The sequence below is a fragment of the Xiphophorus couchianus genome, chromosome 6, assembly GCF_001444195.1.
Source record: "Xiphophorus couchianus chromosome 6, X_couchianus-1.0, whole genome shotgun sequence".
Taxonomy (NCBI): Eukaryota; Metazoa; Chordata; class Actinopteri; order Cyprinodontiformes; family Poeciliidae; genus Xiphophorus; species Xiphophorus couchianus.
This window is the reverse complement of record NC_040233.1, coordinates 25925127-25942691: the sequence shown is the minus strand read 5'-3', so window position 1 is coordinate 25942691 and position 17565 is coordinate 25925127. Positions and strand designations below refer to the sequence as shown.

The following is a 17565-nucleotide window of genomic DNA, read 5'->3' as shown; positions in this document are numbered from 1 at the left end:
CGTTTGAAGGGCATGTATTTTTATACGTTGGGAAGACCTCCTCCAGTCTGCAACTCCTGGCGTCTGCAGGTTTGCCAATCAGCTTCGTTTCTGGGTTCGTAGCAGTCGGGTTTGAGGATTTTAACACGTTCAAAAGGATGACTGGAGGTAACATGGAGAAGAAATCTGACATAAGGTTGTATTTATCCTAGCAATAGCATGCTGCGAACTCTAGGGGGCGGTAATTCACAAAGTTGTTCTCCAAAGATGAAGCGTTCAGAGATTCTGACTTGTTAACCAGTGAAGGTAGGACCAGGCCTGTCATCATAAGAAATTTTGCTGGACGATAAATTGCAATAAACGATATTATTGTTGTTTTGAGACCATTTTCAAGTAGTATAATGGTAATAATGCAAAAACGCATTCTCAAAGACTCTCAAAACTTCTGAACACACAAACACTTGGTTCAGCGGGAAGAAATCCATTTAAATTATTGCCATATAAATAATCTGAGTTGAGTTTAACACATGAACAGAAAAACAAAAACAGGTATGAATGGATGAGTCGTAAAAACTCCCAACCGTCCACACTGACCCTTCAAATATCTGCTAAATATTATTTCCTCCAGTCTGTGATGTAACATTCCTGATTCTTCCGATTTATTCCCAAAATCTCACACAGAATCCATCGCACTACCGTCTGTTTTCTCAAGGTTAAGTCGTACTTAAAGCTGGAAACAGAAACCGTAAAAAACTGGATTACAGAAAATACGGTTCAGTTAACTGAAACTGGGCGATTAATGGACACATTTTCAACCCTTCATCTTCTGATTCTTTTCTATTTTTACTACAAGAATAAAGTTACAATATTTGAGGAATACAGTCAAAGTGATACGAGAATAAAGTCGTAATGTTACAAGAATAGAGTTGTGGTAATTTGAAAATTAAATCATGTGATGATAATTGAACTAATACGACCATAAAGTCGTAATTTTAGGAGAATGAGATTGTAATTTTGTATGAAAACTCCCATGCAAAAGTCAACAAAAGATAAATTATCCAAGCTTTTATTTTTGTTAATATAAAAACTACTTTTTTCTCATAATTTTAAGACAATCTTGTTGTAAAATTGCTTATTTTTTTCTGCTAGTATTGTGACTATATACTTTTAATTAAGCAAAATATCTTGTAGCCTGGCACTGATACTCTGTCATAATTTAATAGAAATTAAATTAATATTAAAATCAATAAAATAATAGAACGATTGAAATTAAACCCACTTTTTGAAAATGTTCTCTATTACTTGTAATTTCTTTTTTAGAAAAGTAAGCGAGGAAAAAAATCGATTAAAGTTTAATCTGGCATGAAAAAAATCTGAGATTTTATTTTGTCAACTGTTTTTTTTTTCCCGAAGAAACAAACTGCAGCAGAATTGACTAATAAAAGCTGTTTTGTAGCAGGAAGCTGCCAAGGACAGCTGCCTGTTGCCAGAAGTTGTAAAGCTAAATCTGCTGGAACTGCACAGATTCATAGCGCCGCATCAGGATGACTCTCTGCAGTTATTAATCGCTGTAATCTGAGGCAATCCTCAAACATATGAAGGAATGTTTGGAGCAGAGGTCGGTCTTCTTTCTCTCCAACCTTGGTCGTTTTGTTTTGCAGGAGGAGGAGAGCAGGGAGGATGAGAACGGGCGAATCGAGCCGGTGGGCCGAGCCGACTCCTGCATGGAGCACACCCTCGTCAGATCTCTGGAGTAAGTCAGTCAAATCGGGTTTATTAATTAGCCTTCCTGTTTGCACTTTCCTCCTGTTTGCTATCCGAAGGGAAACGCTTGAGTGAGGTGACCTTTCTGCTGAATTTAAATTGGTTTCAGGGCAGATTTTACACTGCTATTTTATTGAAAAACAAAATATTCGCTATTGAACTCTTATCTGAACATATAGTTTTACCTGTTTAAGTTCAAAACTAAAAATAGTCGGAAATGGTATTTGGTTTATTAAACCAAAGTGCACATGGTTGTTAAAGATCAAACGCATGTTTTTGTGATGTTCTTCCTCTGATAATTCATCAGCAGCTTGTTTTTACAGCGTTTCCTGTGCAGGATAAATAAGTTTGTCTTCTCTTTTCGACATTTAATCATCTGTGAAAAGCTCCGTGCAGCAGGTTCTGTGTCGCGGTCCGGGTTTGTTTGTGCAAAATCTCACTTTAAAGCCCGCTCCCTGATTTACATAATTATCTTTTGTGGGAGCAGAATGATCCTCATCTCGCCGTCAGAGCTCGCCCACGCGCTAACCTGTTCTGCTCCTGTTATTAACAACTGTGCTTTGTTTTGTTATTTTGCTCCGTCGCATGCCTCCAGCTTAATATGCAGGTATGGTGTTATTATTCCTGTGATTTCACTGAGAGTCTGGCTTTCTCCCGCCTTCTTAGCTGTCAACAAGGGGGCCTTTTTCTCCCCAAGCTAATCACAGCCGTCGTATCTAAGCTGCGAGCGGATTAGATGCGACGACTTTTAAAATATGCCAGAGTGTGCACATTTCACAGCCAGGAAAACAGCTGAGAGAGGGGAAAAAACACACCTAGAACCATTGAGGTGGTTTTTTTATATTTAAAGCAGATTATGAATGTCCTTAAAGGGCTGGGATTGATAAAGCCAATTAACAAACCTCTAACATTTCAGTAAAAAGCCGCCTTTGCACTTCTTTGAGTTAAATAACATTGAACATCATGTCACATTGATGTAATTTGGCAGAATACATATAAAACTATGGAAGAAGATTATTTTTTCTCAAAATTTCTAATTTTCATTGACGATTAAAGTCAGAATAATTTTGGTAAATTCTGAGAAAAAAGTCAAAATCCTAAGGAAAATTCAGAACTTTTTTACTGTGGTTCTAACCCTCTTCCATTCAAAGCTTATTTCATTTGATTAATAAAATATAATTTTTCTTCCTATGAATATTTTCAAGGTTCGATTCACGTGCCCCTTCTGGGCCACATAAAGCTTTACAGCGGGCCAGATTTGGCCCCTGGGCCTTGAGTTTGACTCGTGTGATTTAAAGGGTTAAAGTCACTGACATCGTTTCTCCTAAAAGCCATGGCATCCTGTGCAGGTCGCAGAAGGATAAACTGCGTCTTTTTGCTCTTTTTCTCCTTCATTTCCTGCTTCTTGCTTCCAAAATAAAAGCATCTGCTGTTCTGCATCTTGCTTCCTGCCTTGTGGTGTTTTTTAAATCTTCTGTTATTGAGAAAATTAGACTAAATGACAATAGAAGTGCTGTTAAAAGCAGCCAGTAGGCCCAAATTTCAACAACATGGAGTGAAAACAAGCCGATGAGTTGATCCCACATCCTGTCAGGAAGTTTTTACAACTTTTCTTTCAGCAGAGGAAGTTACATTTATCCTGAGGGAACTAATTTTTACTCCCCAGGATCAATTCAACAAGGTTTGTTTTTAAAAGTCCTGCTTTGTTTGTACATTTATTGGTTTTGTTCTGCAGTAATTTGACGACTGAACATATTTCCTACTCTTAATTTGTCCAAACCAGCAACAACCGTCACAAGTTAAGAACCAAACCACCCGTTTATTTCTAAATTTCTACTTATTTTTCAGTTTTTCCAGGCTTTGTGAAGCATTTTCAGTCTAGTTCTTGTTCTTCACTGCAAACACACACAGTACTGCATGGTGTTTGCTTAAGAAATAGCACCTAACATGGGTGGAAAAAAAACATCCCAAGTATCAAGAAGACCACATCAGAATCTCCATGAAGGAGAAAGCTGCTTAGAAGAAAAGTATAAAGAAATGAAAGTAGCTTTGAGGCTTTTGCACTTTATCTTTATTCACTATGTAGCAGCACAAGCTGGGTTTTGATCTTAAGTTGAGTTTTTTTAGCGTCTTTCTCCATCACGATTTATTTGAAGGTTTTTGTTATCATTTGTCTCCTTTGCAATAGGTTTTCCTATTTTCTGTTTATATTTAATTAGGTTCTTTGTTAATTCAGCCCTTCACCGTTTTATACTGAGCCCTGATCAAGCCAGAAAACCTTCAGAGTCACATAATTACAGATCCTGACAGCAAGCAAAGCAGCAGACTTTAGATTATTGCTTCAAGTCCTCAATTATCAAAGCAGGTTAAGTTTTAGAAATTATTTTTTCCTCATTTTTCTGGGTTTGGAAAACCTAAATCTGCAAAATAGTGAAGTGGATGAAAAGACCAAATGACCAGGACTCGGTTAATTTGTCTCCGTTTGTCCACTTTATGCTTTCCTAACATTTTCCCATTTCATTTAAGTGCAGTGAATGCAGCATAGTTCCAAACCTGATAAGTTATATGAAAAATAAAACAAACTAGAGCTTTGTTGTAACTTGTTTGTAACTCTGATAATCACATTAAAAGGTTCTTATGGATATTTTGGTTTGATCATAACTTTACGTTTTATCAGGCTGATTGGAACTAATGTGGACCAGAACTACAACTGGATGGAAATAATGTTTGTATAAGATCTTTAGAAAATAACGAGCACAACAGAGAGATAATTAATGGTTAAATCCACAAGATAAATTCTTTTCATTTTGGGTAAAAAATTATGACGGCATATTAGGGACATACTAAACAAAAATAACATTAATAAATTATGAAAATAGTAACAATATGAAGAAAATTAATTCTGATGATAATCAGAAATCATAGTATTATGAGAATAAAGTCATATTTGTATGAAAATAAAGCTGTACAAGAGTCAGAATAAAGTCTTAATATGAGATTAAAGTAATATTTTGGTAATAAAGTGACAGTATTATAAAAATAATTGTATGAGAATAAAGTCAAAATAATACAAAAATAAAAGGTAATAAGAATAAAGTCGGTATATTATGACTTTATTCTCCTTTTATTTCTACTTTATTCTTGTAATTTTTTCTTTTATTTCCTTAATTTGGCTTTAATTCTCCATTGCACAAAACAAAAGCAGGTTATGATGAAATGGAGCAACTAAAAGTGTAAAATGGGGATTGAATTAACATGGAGCCTCTTTTGTTGCATATTTATGTTTTGTTTTGCCTTATTTCTTCTTTTTATTATTTTTTTGTTTTACCCACATGGTGTCTCCTCTCCCACACCCCCTCCGCCCTCCGCCACCTTTGCGTCTGTCATCCACCCGTCTCCCAGAGACATTGTGAAACTGGTGGAGGTGTCAAACGACGGCGGGCCTCTGGGGATCCATGTGGTGCCTTTCAGTGGCAGGGACCGCAGGTAAAAATAACAACAAAAAAAGGGCTCTGAATGATCAAACCCTGCACACAAGCACTCCACATTTCTAAGAAAATAAAATAAAATAAAGCTGTTATGTTTTTTAATCATTAAAACCCCTTTCAGCACAAGTTTGGTGATTTACTGAAACAAAAAAGTATTTTCTTTTGGAAATAGAATCTGTTCTGGATCACATCAGACCCAAATATACACGCATAACAGACATTCCTCTTTGCCCCATTACTCCATCAAACTTGAATCCATCCATATGAAACACACACACCCTCACACACACCCTCACACACATTTTCCAGCTTTAGCATTGTGAAACTATTTCCCAGTTTCCAGTTTTCAATCAGTGTGGTTTTTGTTTTCAAACGGTCGTCATATTCCAACATGGCTGCTGTTCAATATGCTTTTGCGAAGCTGCGTTCACAACATTCAACTCCCTGCAAACACACATGGAGAAAAGCTGAATTTAGCATCTGGTTTGGAGACGAGCAGGATTCCAGTACAGCAAAGAAAACTCTGGAATTTGAGATGAAAAATTTACATTTCCAGATGTTAAAAGAACATGAACCACTTTTGAGCTCCATATTTCACAATGCAAAAACACATAATGTTACAAATACTTGTGGCCTCATTTCTAGTCATTTTTATACATTTGAAATACGACAAAATAAACTTAAAATGACCTTTTCAGCAGGATATAGGAGCTTGCTTTAAGTTGATAATTCCTTAATGTTAATTTCTTTTTTAAATTTACTATTTCCGCTGACAGATTATTTTACTTATAACAAGATATATTTCCCAATTTGTGTGAAATAATTAGCCATTTTATCAATGTTAAGGATATTTAATGACTTTAAAAGAGTTACTTGCAAGCCGGGTTGTCTTATTTCCAGTGAACTAAAATATTGCATTAGAAACTGGACCAAAATTACCTGCAACATTTTATGTTTTTGCAGTGCATCCTGCAACTTCATAAACCATAAAAGCATGAATCTGCCCCATAAACCCAGAAAAACTCTTCAAAACCAAGGCATAATATCCCCTTTCCCTCTAACTCTGAGCTTAATCAGCCTAAAAGCAAATTTATAATGCACTTTTCTTTTTACTGGGACAAATGTCATTTCGAGCGTTGCAGTAAGATTAAGAAGCCCGACTTTCATCAGAGGAATTACTTCTCCTCCTCTTCTGCAAATCACATTGTGTGTTTTTTTTTTTTTTTACTGTGATTCAATAAAAAAAAATTCTCTGTACTTTTTCAAACTCCAGAACTTTTCGTCTTACATTGAAATCAACATAATTTACTCTCATGAGCTCATGCTACCTCAAGAAAATAATACTAATATAAAGAAGAAGAAGTGATTAGCTTTGTGAGGTATTTTCTGGCTGATTTTCCTCCCGAGGTGCCGGTCAGTAATCCTTTCAGGTGGAGTTAGCCTCTGTGTCGGCTCAGCGTGGCTTCCCTCAGTACGACTTATCCCCGTGCTTAATGATGTTCAGGGGTGTTGAAGCACCTAGAAACTCAGCAGAGAAAACTGTGAACATGCAAACTGTCAGCAGAGCTGCTGCACAACAAGTACGTCCTCACCTGATGTGATGTGACAGCCATGTTTCTCTCAATACCTGCAGAATTATGCAAAAACCAAAGGGCTTTAAATAACAACCTCATTTCTATATCCATCATAAGATCTAATTTATGCATTAAGGCATAATCCATGTTCTACTATTATCCAAACCCATCCTAAAATGTACAAAGCGTCCAAACTATGATTATTTATTAAACATAAAGCCTAACTCGGTACACCCCTGCTGTCTCCATAAGAGGTGAAATTGGAATAAAGTAGCTAAATAAGGAACTTCAAAGCATTATGTGTTTTCCATTGACAAAGTGCCATTTTATAACACAATAAAGTAACTATGTTACCTTCAGTAGTTATAAAAATGTTATATATTTATAAAACTAAGAGCCCATTGCATTGAACCCCATTAAAAACCTCCTAGTTATTCCACCAAATATTGATTTCTGAACTCTTCCTGAGTATTAGTATTATCAATTTGATTTCTTTGTATTATTTGAGGTCTGAAAGCACTGCATCTTTTTCCTTGTTTTGTCCATTTCTTAATTTCTGCAAATAAATACAAAATTTTTGCTTGTAATTTCAGAGACAGGTTGTCAGTAGTTCATAGAATAAAAGAATAATGTTCATTTCACTCAAACATAGACCTGTAAAAAGTTAAATCAGAGAAACTTTAAGTGGTCTCTTAATTTTTTCTAGAGCTGTTTATATAAAAAATATGACTTAAATAAAATTTTACTTCCTTATTTAACACCTTGAAATTGGGCCTTTGTCTCTTTAAAAACATTTCTCTTTGTGAAACTCCGCCTTAAGAAAGTCATCACATCCGCAGTTCCAGCAGCTGTTTGCTAATTGCTGCTGGCTAGTCTGAAGGAGCTGAGCGGGGGAGGGACGCTCTGTGAGACACGAGCCTAATTTTAGAAGATCATTTTGTATTTCTTCACTCATCAAACTTTTATTGTATTTATTTTGGGGGTTTTATTTTGTGTTGAATCTGTTTGACATGAGCTTTCAAACCTTTCAGGACTCTTGGCTTGTTGGTCAAGCGTCTGGAGAGGGGAGGAAAGGCCGAGCACCAGGGCCTTTTCCAGGAGAACGACTGCATCATCCGTATCAATAACAGAGACCTGCGAAACATCCGATTCGAACAGTAAGCCTGAAGCTGAAGCTGCTACTGCGGCTCAGTTTTCTGGAGCTCTAACGTCTGATCTTTGCTTCAATCCCGAATCTGTCCCTTCACTGTAATCCGCTGCATTTCTCCTGCCAGGCTCCTCTGTCTGCTGCGGCGCAAAGCTAACCTTTCCCAGTTTAGCTCCTAACTTCTGATGCTGACCCTGAACTCCTGTCTGCGTTTGTCCCTGTGCTGCTGCTCCTCCTGATTCCCATTTTAACACTTTCTTCATTCCTAAATATGTAGGCCTGTTAACATTTATAATAGCTCCTGCTGTCCACTGCTGTTTGTTTATTTTTTTTATTTTTGAGAAGCTTGTTCACATCAATATTGTTCTTAGAAGATAGAAATCTATCACATGGCTTATGAAAATACTTGGATATGTTCTCTAATTTAGAAAATAAGTCATTCAACAATAGCATGAATTGTTCACAATTTCTTATTTTTCATAAGTCAATGCTTTAACATCCATGCTTCCTCTCAGTCAGTAGCAAAGCTAAGAAAAATTTAAGTAAAGAAAGTCACTTTTTAGTTAGAAATGCAAAAGTTTTCAGTTATGTACCAGTAGTGAGCGTCTCTAACTGAAAAGTTAGTTGTGCTAACCCTATAGCTCAAAACATAAACATTAGTTCTGCTAATGCTAAAGTGCGATGCTAACATACCAAAAGCTAATACTGAATTGCTAATTTCTACAATGTTGAAGGCAACCATGACTACGCTTTCTAGAATCTACCTGGATTTATCGGTTAGTTGTTTCTTGGAAATTTGTCGATTTCATAAGATTTACAAGTTTTTAAACTTACTTTTTGAAAAAACCTGCATGTCAACACAGATTATCCCCTAGTCTGAGTGAAAGTAAACAGTAGGTAACAGTGTTGAACAGAAATGAATGCAAAGACCCCTAAACACAAAAGTAAAACTAGATATGCATCAGTCCAGTATTAACACTTACCAGTTCCGATATAGAAAATAGAGCTAGATTGGGTATCGATGATATTGTGCCCGATCCATAGGAGCAGATCTATTCAGTCTAATTCTATGCATTATGCTTTATTATTTATTTAACATTATTCTTTTGATTCCTAGAACATAGAAGGGCTGTTGCCGTTTATTTTTGTCGGTTTATTTTTTTACATTGGTTTTTATTCTCCTAACTGCACTGACTGAACAAATGAAAGTTGGTGTTGCATGCCTGACCAAGCCTGTGAAACTAATGGTTTATTTTAATTGTGCTGTACTGGTGCAGAGTTATCAAATAAATTTGTAATTAAATTTTTGTTTAAAAACAGAAAACATTTTAAGTCAATTCAGGTTTGTCTTTCTGTGTTGATCACTACTGGCTGGTACTGAACCTCAGATATCAGAATCAGAAGTGGATTGGTGCAAATCTCAATGAAAGCTGTAGAATGACTTGGCAAGACATCCTGACTTCTTAAAAGCAATACATAAAGTAATGAGACACGACTCGAGACTTTTGCACAGTGCCGGTTTCTTGGCAGTAGAATAAAAAGTAATTCAATCCTTATTGTTCCTGTTATGTTAAAGCTTGCCTTGCAGCATCTGAAACTTAACCTTTGCAGAGAGAGAGAAAATAAACCTTCCAGGCAAAGGCACTTTACAAGAGCAGCAGTTGTCCTTGGTATTAAAAGGCGTTTTTATAGAGGCGCGGTGCATATTACATCCTGTCTAGCACTCCATTTTTGAAGCCAAAAATTGTAAAGATGCCGTGAAAAGACCCCGACGTCTTCGGGAACATTATTAGCAGCTGGGAATATGCGGCCAAAAATCCCTTCAAGTTTAAGTTGTTCGTCCATAGGAGGGGGAAGCATTTCAAATTCTGGAGCCTTTTAGTTTCCTAAACGTCCGTTCAGCTGTCAGGGTCTGCTGCACGGAAACAGGTGGCGCTAACAAGGCAACACAAGTTTCAACTCACACCTTCTGAAGGGGTTTAAAGAGGATTTTCTGTGAACAAGCCGACATGTAGCGGTCTGCTTCATCTGCAGCCAAATGAGAAGATTATGTGATGGAGGAGTCGGGGAGGGTTCGGTTTCTTTTTAGAGCTGCTTGCGTTGGCAATAAGTGTTAATTAACATGTCAGATTGTTCAGGTGGGCGAAGATGGACATCTGGTAGGTGGAGTGCTTCACCAGGCAGCGACGTGATTAACACTGGATGAGTGTGTGATGCTCTTTTCATACCCAAAATAAAACTACTTCTCTTTATCCTCCTGTTTTGTGTTTTCCTTCTCTTTGTTCCTGTTCTAGAGCACAGAACATGTTCCGCCAGGCCATGCGTTCCCCGGTGATCATGTTCCACGTGGTGCCGTCGTCCATGAAGGCCCACTACGAGCAGCTATCGCACACCGAGAGGAACCCCTCGTTTTCCTCGGGACGCTTCAGCCCAGACTCGCTGTCCGGCATCGATCACAACCCACAGAGGATAAACCGCCACGGATCCCAAACGCAGACCCACCCGGACCCAAACAACGGCTACCCACATCTGACCCACCCTGCCGTCACAGCGGCCAAACCTCCCACAGGCCACACCCACTCACCTCAGAGGGGGCTGAACTCGACGCCCACGCCGGGGTATACCAAAAAAGTGGGGAGGCGGTTTAACATTCAACTCAAGAAAGGTGAGTTGAAATAAAATCTGCAGGATTTTAAGGCTAATAAATTCATTTATTCTGAAAACTTTCATGTTTCAAAGGGGACTTTTTGTGCACAAATCACATTTTGGTTTCTACTGCTTCTAAAAACAGCCAAAGCGTTTATAAAAAATTAAAAAAAACATCCACCCATTTTTTGGCAATACATGGTTCCCATGTGACGTCACACTTCCGGGAACTTTGTAGGCGACGGCCATCTTGGTAGGTATCTGTAACTTTCCTTGCTGTCCAATCACAATTACACCATCGCAGGTATCAAATTAACGAAGGTTTCTGTACCTCTACCTTCAGTTTCAGCATGACAGGACGGATTAATTGAGCATGTCAGTTACATGGAGACATTTGTATGATTTTTGTCCGTTACACCTTCTAGCTTCTTTCAGAGCATTTATTGTATCGTTTATCATTTGGAACTGTGTGCAGTTTAGTGATACAAATCACAAATTTTTGTGACTGGTATCCTAAAGAAGCATATTACCAATGGAAATGTTTTTTAAGAGCAGTATTTGTGGGGATGTGATTGCAGTCAGACCCATATAGTTACCTAAAACAGAAGCAATAAATAGTAATTATCATCATTTTTATCTTTATCACAATAGTGCTACAAAATATTCTGATAAAAAATTAAGTCCATATCACCTAAACCTGATAGGTATTTTCCTTTCGAACCTAAATAAAAGAAAGAACCACAGACAACGTATATGTTGAACAGACAGTAGTGACCTCCAGGTCATTTAAAGAAGAGAACACTTTAAACAGAAAATCACAAAGATCTATAGACTTAATGTGAACTAGAGTAAGAAAATAAAATGATAATACCAAAAACTCTCTAACAACCTTGTCTGTAATGTTTTTTAATAACTAAATAAGCCATTCTCTTATCTTAACATAGAAATGATCTTGATAAGAGAATCACCAGAATCGGTCCAGTTGATGTGAAAGTGAGACCTGTTGGTTTAAACCTTCAGAACCCGGAGAAAGAAACGAATAAAGCTGCAGTCTGGGTCAGGACTGCGTCTTCTCTGCGGTGCCGGTTCTGAGTGACAGCTGGCCCAGGTGGTGTGATCTTCTGCCAGCAGGATTTCAGGTGTTGGCGCCAGGAAGCTTGTTGCTAAGCAGCTGCTGGTCCCTGAAAGGAGTCTGACGGGGCTGCATCGTGTGTCACTGAAATCCTCACCCAAATCTGTCCGCTCTTATTGGACTGGGATCAATCCAGACTGTCGAAAATAAAACAACAAAAAGAACCAGCACCCAGCTGCTTGTTTCTTCCTTCGGTTCAAAACTGACCGAATAATAAAAACTGAAACTGAGAAATAGACTGAAATAATTATAGTTCAACTAATTTGAACTGTACTGTGTTTATAAAACTCAAATAGATATAATGTTCTTCATTTTTGTGTTTATACATTTATTTAATAGCTTTTTGAACTTATGTGAATTTTTTTTTCCGTCCACTCGAGCAGCTTATTGGTAAATTACAATACTCCATGCTCCTCACTATTTTTTATCTTTTATTTCTTTCATTTACAGTTTAAAACGAACATGTCACATCTTAACACAACACAAAAGTTTAGGAAGAAAAGAAGTAGTCTGAAGAAAAACAATCCTATATAGTCTACTGTTTCTGCCAAAAACTAATTAATAAAAACTAGCAAACAAATTCTAAAAACTAATTAAAACTAACTTTATTAGGTAAAAAAACAAGTTACAAAAAAATAAAATAAACTAATGAAAAACCCAAAATTGTCATAAGACTGTTCTGCACATGCATTTGGATCTGTGATGTATAGATATAACGTCCTTCGTTTTTGTGTTTATGAATCTATTTTTAGCCTTTCAAACTGATGTGAAATAGATTGTTTTATTTTTTTCCTCACACAAACTGTTTTCGTCAGCTGCCAGTAGATTACGATACCCCACTTCGGCACTTACGCTAGCGCACAAAGTGGCGACTGCAAAAGTTGGGACAAAACACCAATAATTGAATCTTCTGTTGAGTATTCATTACTCAATTGATTTATTTAAACTGTATTTTTCGGACTATAAGCCGCTACTTTTTTCCCCACGCTTTGAACCATGCGGCTTTTCTGTGGATTTTTCCTCAACCACCAGGGGGCTCTTTAGCAGGAAGTGAATCATTGGAAGTCAAAATTGGAAATCAAAGAAGAAAGTGCTAATTTTCATTTAGCACATGCTAGCAGCAGGCACGACGGAGACATTTCTTCAAACTCAAACTCCCCCATCATGAAAACAACACAAAGATGTTCATATGATGCAGATTTTAAGTTGAGGGCCTTCGATCTGGCAGTACAGGACAATATTTAATATAAAACAATATTTAACTAATAAAATCTAGCAAACACACTCTAAAAGCTCAATTAAACTGAGTTAGTCAAACAAGTCACAGCTAAATAAACGTTCACGTCCAAAGATGCTGCCTGTTCTCATTCCTCCCGTTTTGTTTACGTTTCTGTTTTCGGATCGGACACTCGCAGGGATTAACGGCGGTTCCCAGGAGCCGCTGTTTCTTCTCTCGTTTTGTTCCGAGTGCCGATTTGAGCCAACGCAGATTAAACTCCCACCTCAAATCAGACACCGGTCCCCGTAAACCCTGCCGAGTATCAGAATCAATCGGAGTCCCGGAGGTAGCTGAGGTGTGTCCTAATCATGCTAATGGGTGAAAGATCCTCCTCCTGCTCCGGTTTACCGGAGGAAGCAGCGGCAGAGGCTCCCGTCTGCAGCGGGAAGCTGATTGCTTCATCGATGTGGGGATTAGTTTGAGGAAACAGGATGGGAAATGTTTTACTGTTGTGGGATTAAAGCCAGCACTCTGATAAAACAAGCATCGCCCTTAAATAAACTTCATTTAACAATAAGTTTACACAGGCGGGAGATTCTTATTTTGCAGGATGAAGGTTTTCACAGGAAGGAGGTCTTCCTCATCTTGGTGGCGATAGATGTGATGAAACAGCAGCTGAAGCATCCAAACATGCTAACGAAAGCTAAGCTAAAGGACATAGCAGAACTTTCTCTCTCACAAGTGACTGAGTTTATTTATTTATAGCAGGATTCAACCGGACTGGATTTAATCGAACTGGATTCAATCTGACTGGATTTAATCTGACTGGATTCAATCTGACTGGATTTAATCTGACTGGATTCAATCTGACTGGATTTAATCGAACTGGGTTCAATCTGACTGGATTTAATCTGACTGGATTCCATCTAACTGGATTCAACCGGACTGGATTTAATCTGACTGGATCGTCTGGTTTTAACTTCTATGATGAAGTTAATGGACTAACAGGACAAAAGATGAAGGCGTCCATCATTGTCCGTTCTCCCCTCTTTCCTTATGTCCTACCACACTCCTTTCCTCTTATCCATCCTTCTTTTGTTTCTGTCCTTCCTTTTTCCATTTCCTTTTCTGCTTTCCTTCTTTCCTCCTTCCTTGTGTCCTTCCTATGCTCCTCTCTTATGTAAATATTTACTTCCTTCCTTGTATCCTACCTTGTGTAGTTCTTCCATTACTTATGTCCTTGCATTTTTTGTTACCTTTCTTCCTTCTTTCCTTCCTTGCTTTTCCTCCTTGGGTCCTACTTACCCTTCTTTGTAGAATAGTGAATTTTCTTTCCTTGTGTTCTTTCTTTTCCTTTCCTTCCCTTGTTCCTTCCTCAATTCCTGCCTTATTTCTTACCTCACTCTCTTCCTTCCACATCTTCTTCCTTGCCTCCTCCCCTTCCCTTATTTGTTGTGTAGTTCTTTCTTCCCTTTATGTGTTCCCTCGCTAGTTTCCTACATACTTTCGTTTCTTCCTCCAGTTTCTTATTTTTCCATATTTGCTTTATTTTAAACACACATAAAGGATCTGGGTCAAAAACGTAGGAATCGTGTGGTCAGCTTAGTGACAACCAGAAAATGATTGATTATAGATTTTCCACGTAGATAATTCTCCAGAAAGTCTGTGAAGGTTATTTCAGGAGACCGAAGTGTTTATTTGAATATAATTATGTTTAAGTATAGACATAAATCTGGTAACTCTACATATGCCAGTTATCTGCTCCTTGTTTCCTGTCGGCTGTTATTTCCTGTGAACATCTGATGTAATTACCCAGATACATGTGTCGGGTTCTCCTCCTCGTTCTGAACCGTACTCTTTCTCCACCATTGTTGCCGTGTCTTACATCAGATCCACGCGAGCCGTGCCAGTTGGATCTAAACGTGTTTTTACTCACTTCTGCCTTCAGGTCAAACCAAATCCCACCATTAAATCTTCCGTCTTTTTTTTTTTTCTCCGAAGGCCCTGAAGGACTCGGCTTCAGCATAACGTCGCGTGACGTCCCCATCGGCGGCTCCGCTCCGATCTACGTCAAGAACATTCTCCCCCGGGGGGCCGCCATCCAAGATGGCCGCCTTAAGGCAGGAGACCGGCTGCTGGAGGTAAGACGTTCTCTCAGTTTAAACGCGATGAGAGTTTATCAGTCAAACCTGCCTGCCAACTGTTTTGTTTATTAAAGCTCCTGGTTTTGATGTGGAAATTCTGCGTCTTGTTCAGAAATCAAAGAGCCTTTTCCCCAAACTCTGGTGCTGCAGCGAGAGAACAGCGTCGGAAGTTGCATCATCCCTCTTTGCAAGTCATTTGCATAAAAGATTATTACACCGCGAGGCTCAGACGTTCTGGCTCAAATCAGAAACTCATTGCTGAATCTCAATATAATTATTTAAAAACTGACTAAATCTGTATCGAAGACACTTTGTGGATTAAGTTTTACAAAAGTGTCTGCTTGTGTTTAGTAGAATATTTCTACTAAACGCCTCCTTTAGTAGAATATTTCCAGTCTGTTTTAGGTTCCCCCAAAATCACTTCTGATCGGTCAACTGATCATTTTCTAAACTGATAGATTTCTTATTGAATTTTTGCTCAATTTTCTGACAATCGTCAGAAAATTGTCAGAAAATTTGATGGGATGGTTGACAAAATCGACAGATTAATTTACTTTAAGTTCACATTTACCAACAATCCGTCCATCCACCCAATGTTTCAATAATTGATCTAGTTATCAATCCATCCAGTAATTCGTCGGGCCTTGTGTTTATCTAATCATTTATCTCTTCATCCATCAAATCATCCATCAGTCTATCCATTCATTATGCTGTTCATCCAATCATCAGTCCGTCCGTCCATCCACTCGTCCGTCTGGCCATTTGTCCATCCATCCATCCAGCCATGCATCCATCCATCCATCCATCCATCCATCATTCATTCATTTACCCATTCATCCACGTACCTATCAATTTTTCTATCCATCCGTCCATTTACTCGTTTGTCCATGAATAATCTATTCATCCAGTCGTCCATCTGTCCCTCCGTCAATGCATCCATCCATCCATCCATCCATCCATCCATCCATCCATCCATCCATCCAGCCAGCCAGCCAGCCAGCCAGCCAGCCAGCCAGCCAGCCAGCCAGCCAGCCGTTGTTGACCTGTAGAGATATAAAAAGCTGTTCAGTTTATTTAGATACACTTTTAATTTCTATAAACCAATATTTAGAAATTTAATAAAAACAAAACAAACAAAAAGTCTAAAGTGTTCAGTTCACCTGTAAGTTTTTCTGTGTGGCTGACGCCATGTTTGCTCCGGTCCAGGTGAACGGCGTGGACCTGAACGGCCGGACGCAGGAGGAGGTCGTCTCGTTGCTCAGGAACACTCCGATGGGCGGCGCGGTGGGGTTGCTGGTTCTACGCCAGGAAGACTCTTTCCCACCCCGAGAAGTCGTAAGTCTCTTCATCCCTTCATCTTCCTCTGTGTGTTTGCTCACAGTGAGCTGTCACAACTTTTCACTTCGCTCCGTCTGAGCGTGCAGATCGATTTTACCGCCCTGCCGCTGCTCTCTGTTATCAGGAGGCAAACCCGCAGAGATCTCGCTCTTTATCGCTTTTTCTCGCTCTTTATCTTTATCTCTCCTGCTTATTCCCCTCTGCATCTCTTCACTTCCGCCTCCATCTGTGTGTTTTACCTCAGAGTTGACTCTCAGATTGATGGATGTGGGAACGAGCAGACAGGCGCAGGCCAGGTTGCAAGAAGGGAGGGAATAAACAAACTGGGCTTGAATATCAATCAGGCACCATCCTCACATCTCGCTGCCGACAAACAGAGACGGAAATCTTTATGATTGAAACGTGTCTGGAGTTTCTAAACGTTTTCAGGTCCAAAAACAGATAAAGAAATGAAAACAAAACATTTATTTTGAAATATGGCAACGTTTTGCAGCTTTTATAAACTTAATGGGGACTAAAGAATGTAGCCTAATTTCTCTTATTCATCTGAATTGTTCCCTTTTCCAGAGTAAAACTGTCAAACATCCTTTAACTTTAAAGTATTTAACTTTTGTAAAAATTATGGGGGGTTTTTTCCATTTTTTTCTCCGAAGAGTTTTTGCGGCGCTAGTGGTTCATATTTTTTCTACAGTAGGCAGGCAGGAAGGAGGGTGAGGAGAGGGGGGAAGACATGCAGCAAAGGTCGTCGGGACCGGGAGTCGAACCCGCGTCGTCCGCGTCGAGGACTAAGGCCTCCAAACGTGGGGCGTGCTAACCCCCTGCGCCACCACAGCACGCCCCGGGTTTTTTACATATTTGTTAAAACTGTCACCATGTTGTGACTGTGCAAAATGAGACAGAAATTTTGAAAAAATTGATCTACATCGAGTTTATATTGCCGTCTACAAAAATGTGACCAAAATGAACCAATCAGCACCAGGAGGAGGGTCTCAGCGCTGTCAATCACCCTCATGTACTCGCTGCTCAATGTATTAACGGCGGAGTAACAACTTACTGTTACAGGAAAACTGTTTATCCTCTGTTATTGGTGGCTATGCTAACTAGCCTGAGTATCCATGACCGGCTAGGGTAGCT

The 17565-nt window shown here is 38.8% G+C and overlaps 1 protein-coding gene across 4 annotated transcripts in view; it reads left to right on the top strand.

The window, feature by feature from the left end:
• pard3ab (par-3 family cell polarity regulator alpha, b) overlaps window positions 1-17565 on the top strand; it is a 258134-nt gene that overhangs the window by 113267 nt on the left and 127302 nt on the right. For 3 of the 4 annotated variants that reach the window (XM_028019834.1, XM_028019833.1, XM_028019836.1), the window contains exons 6-11: window positions 1641-1732; window positions 5146-5229; window positions 7837-7962; window positions 10247-10617; window positions 14951-15090; window positions 16300-16428. In XM_028019834.1, the coding sequence (XP_027875635.1) occupies window positions 1641-1732; window positions 5146-5229; window positions 7837-7962; window positions 10247-10617; window positions 14951-15090; window positions 16300-16428 (942 nt within the window). The remainder of the gene's footprint in view (window positions 1-1640; window positions 1733-5145; window positions 5230-7836; window positions 7963-10246; window positions 10618-14950; window positions 15091-16299; window positions 16429-17565) is intronic. The other variant, XM_028019835.1, reaches the window with a different exon arrangement.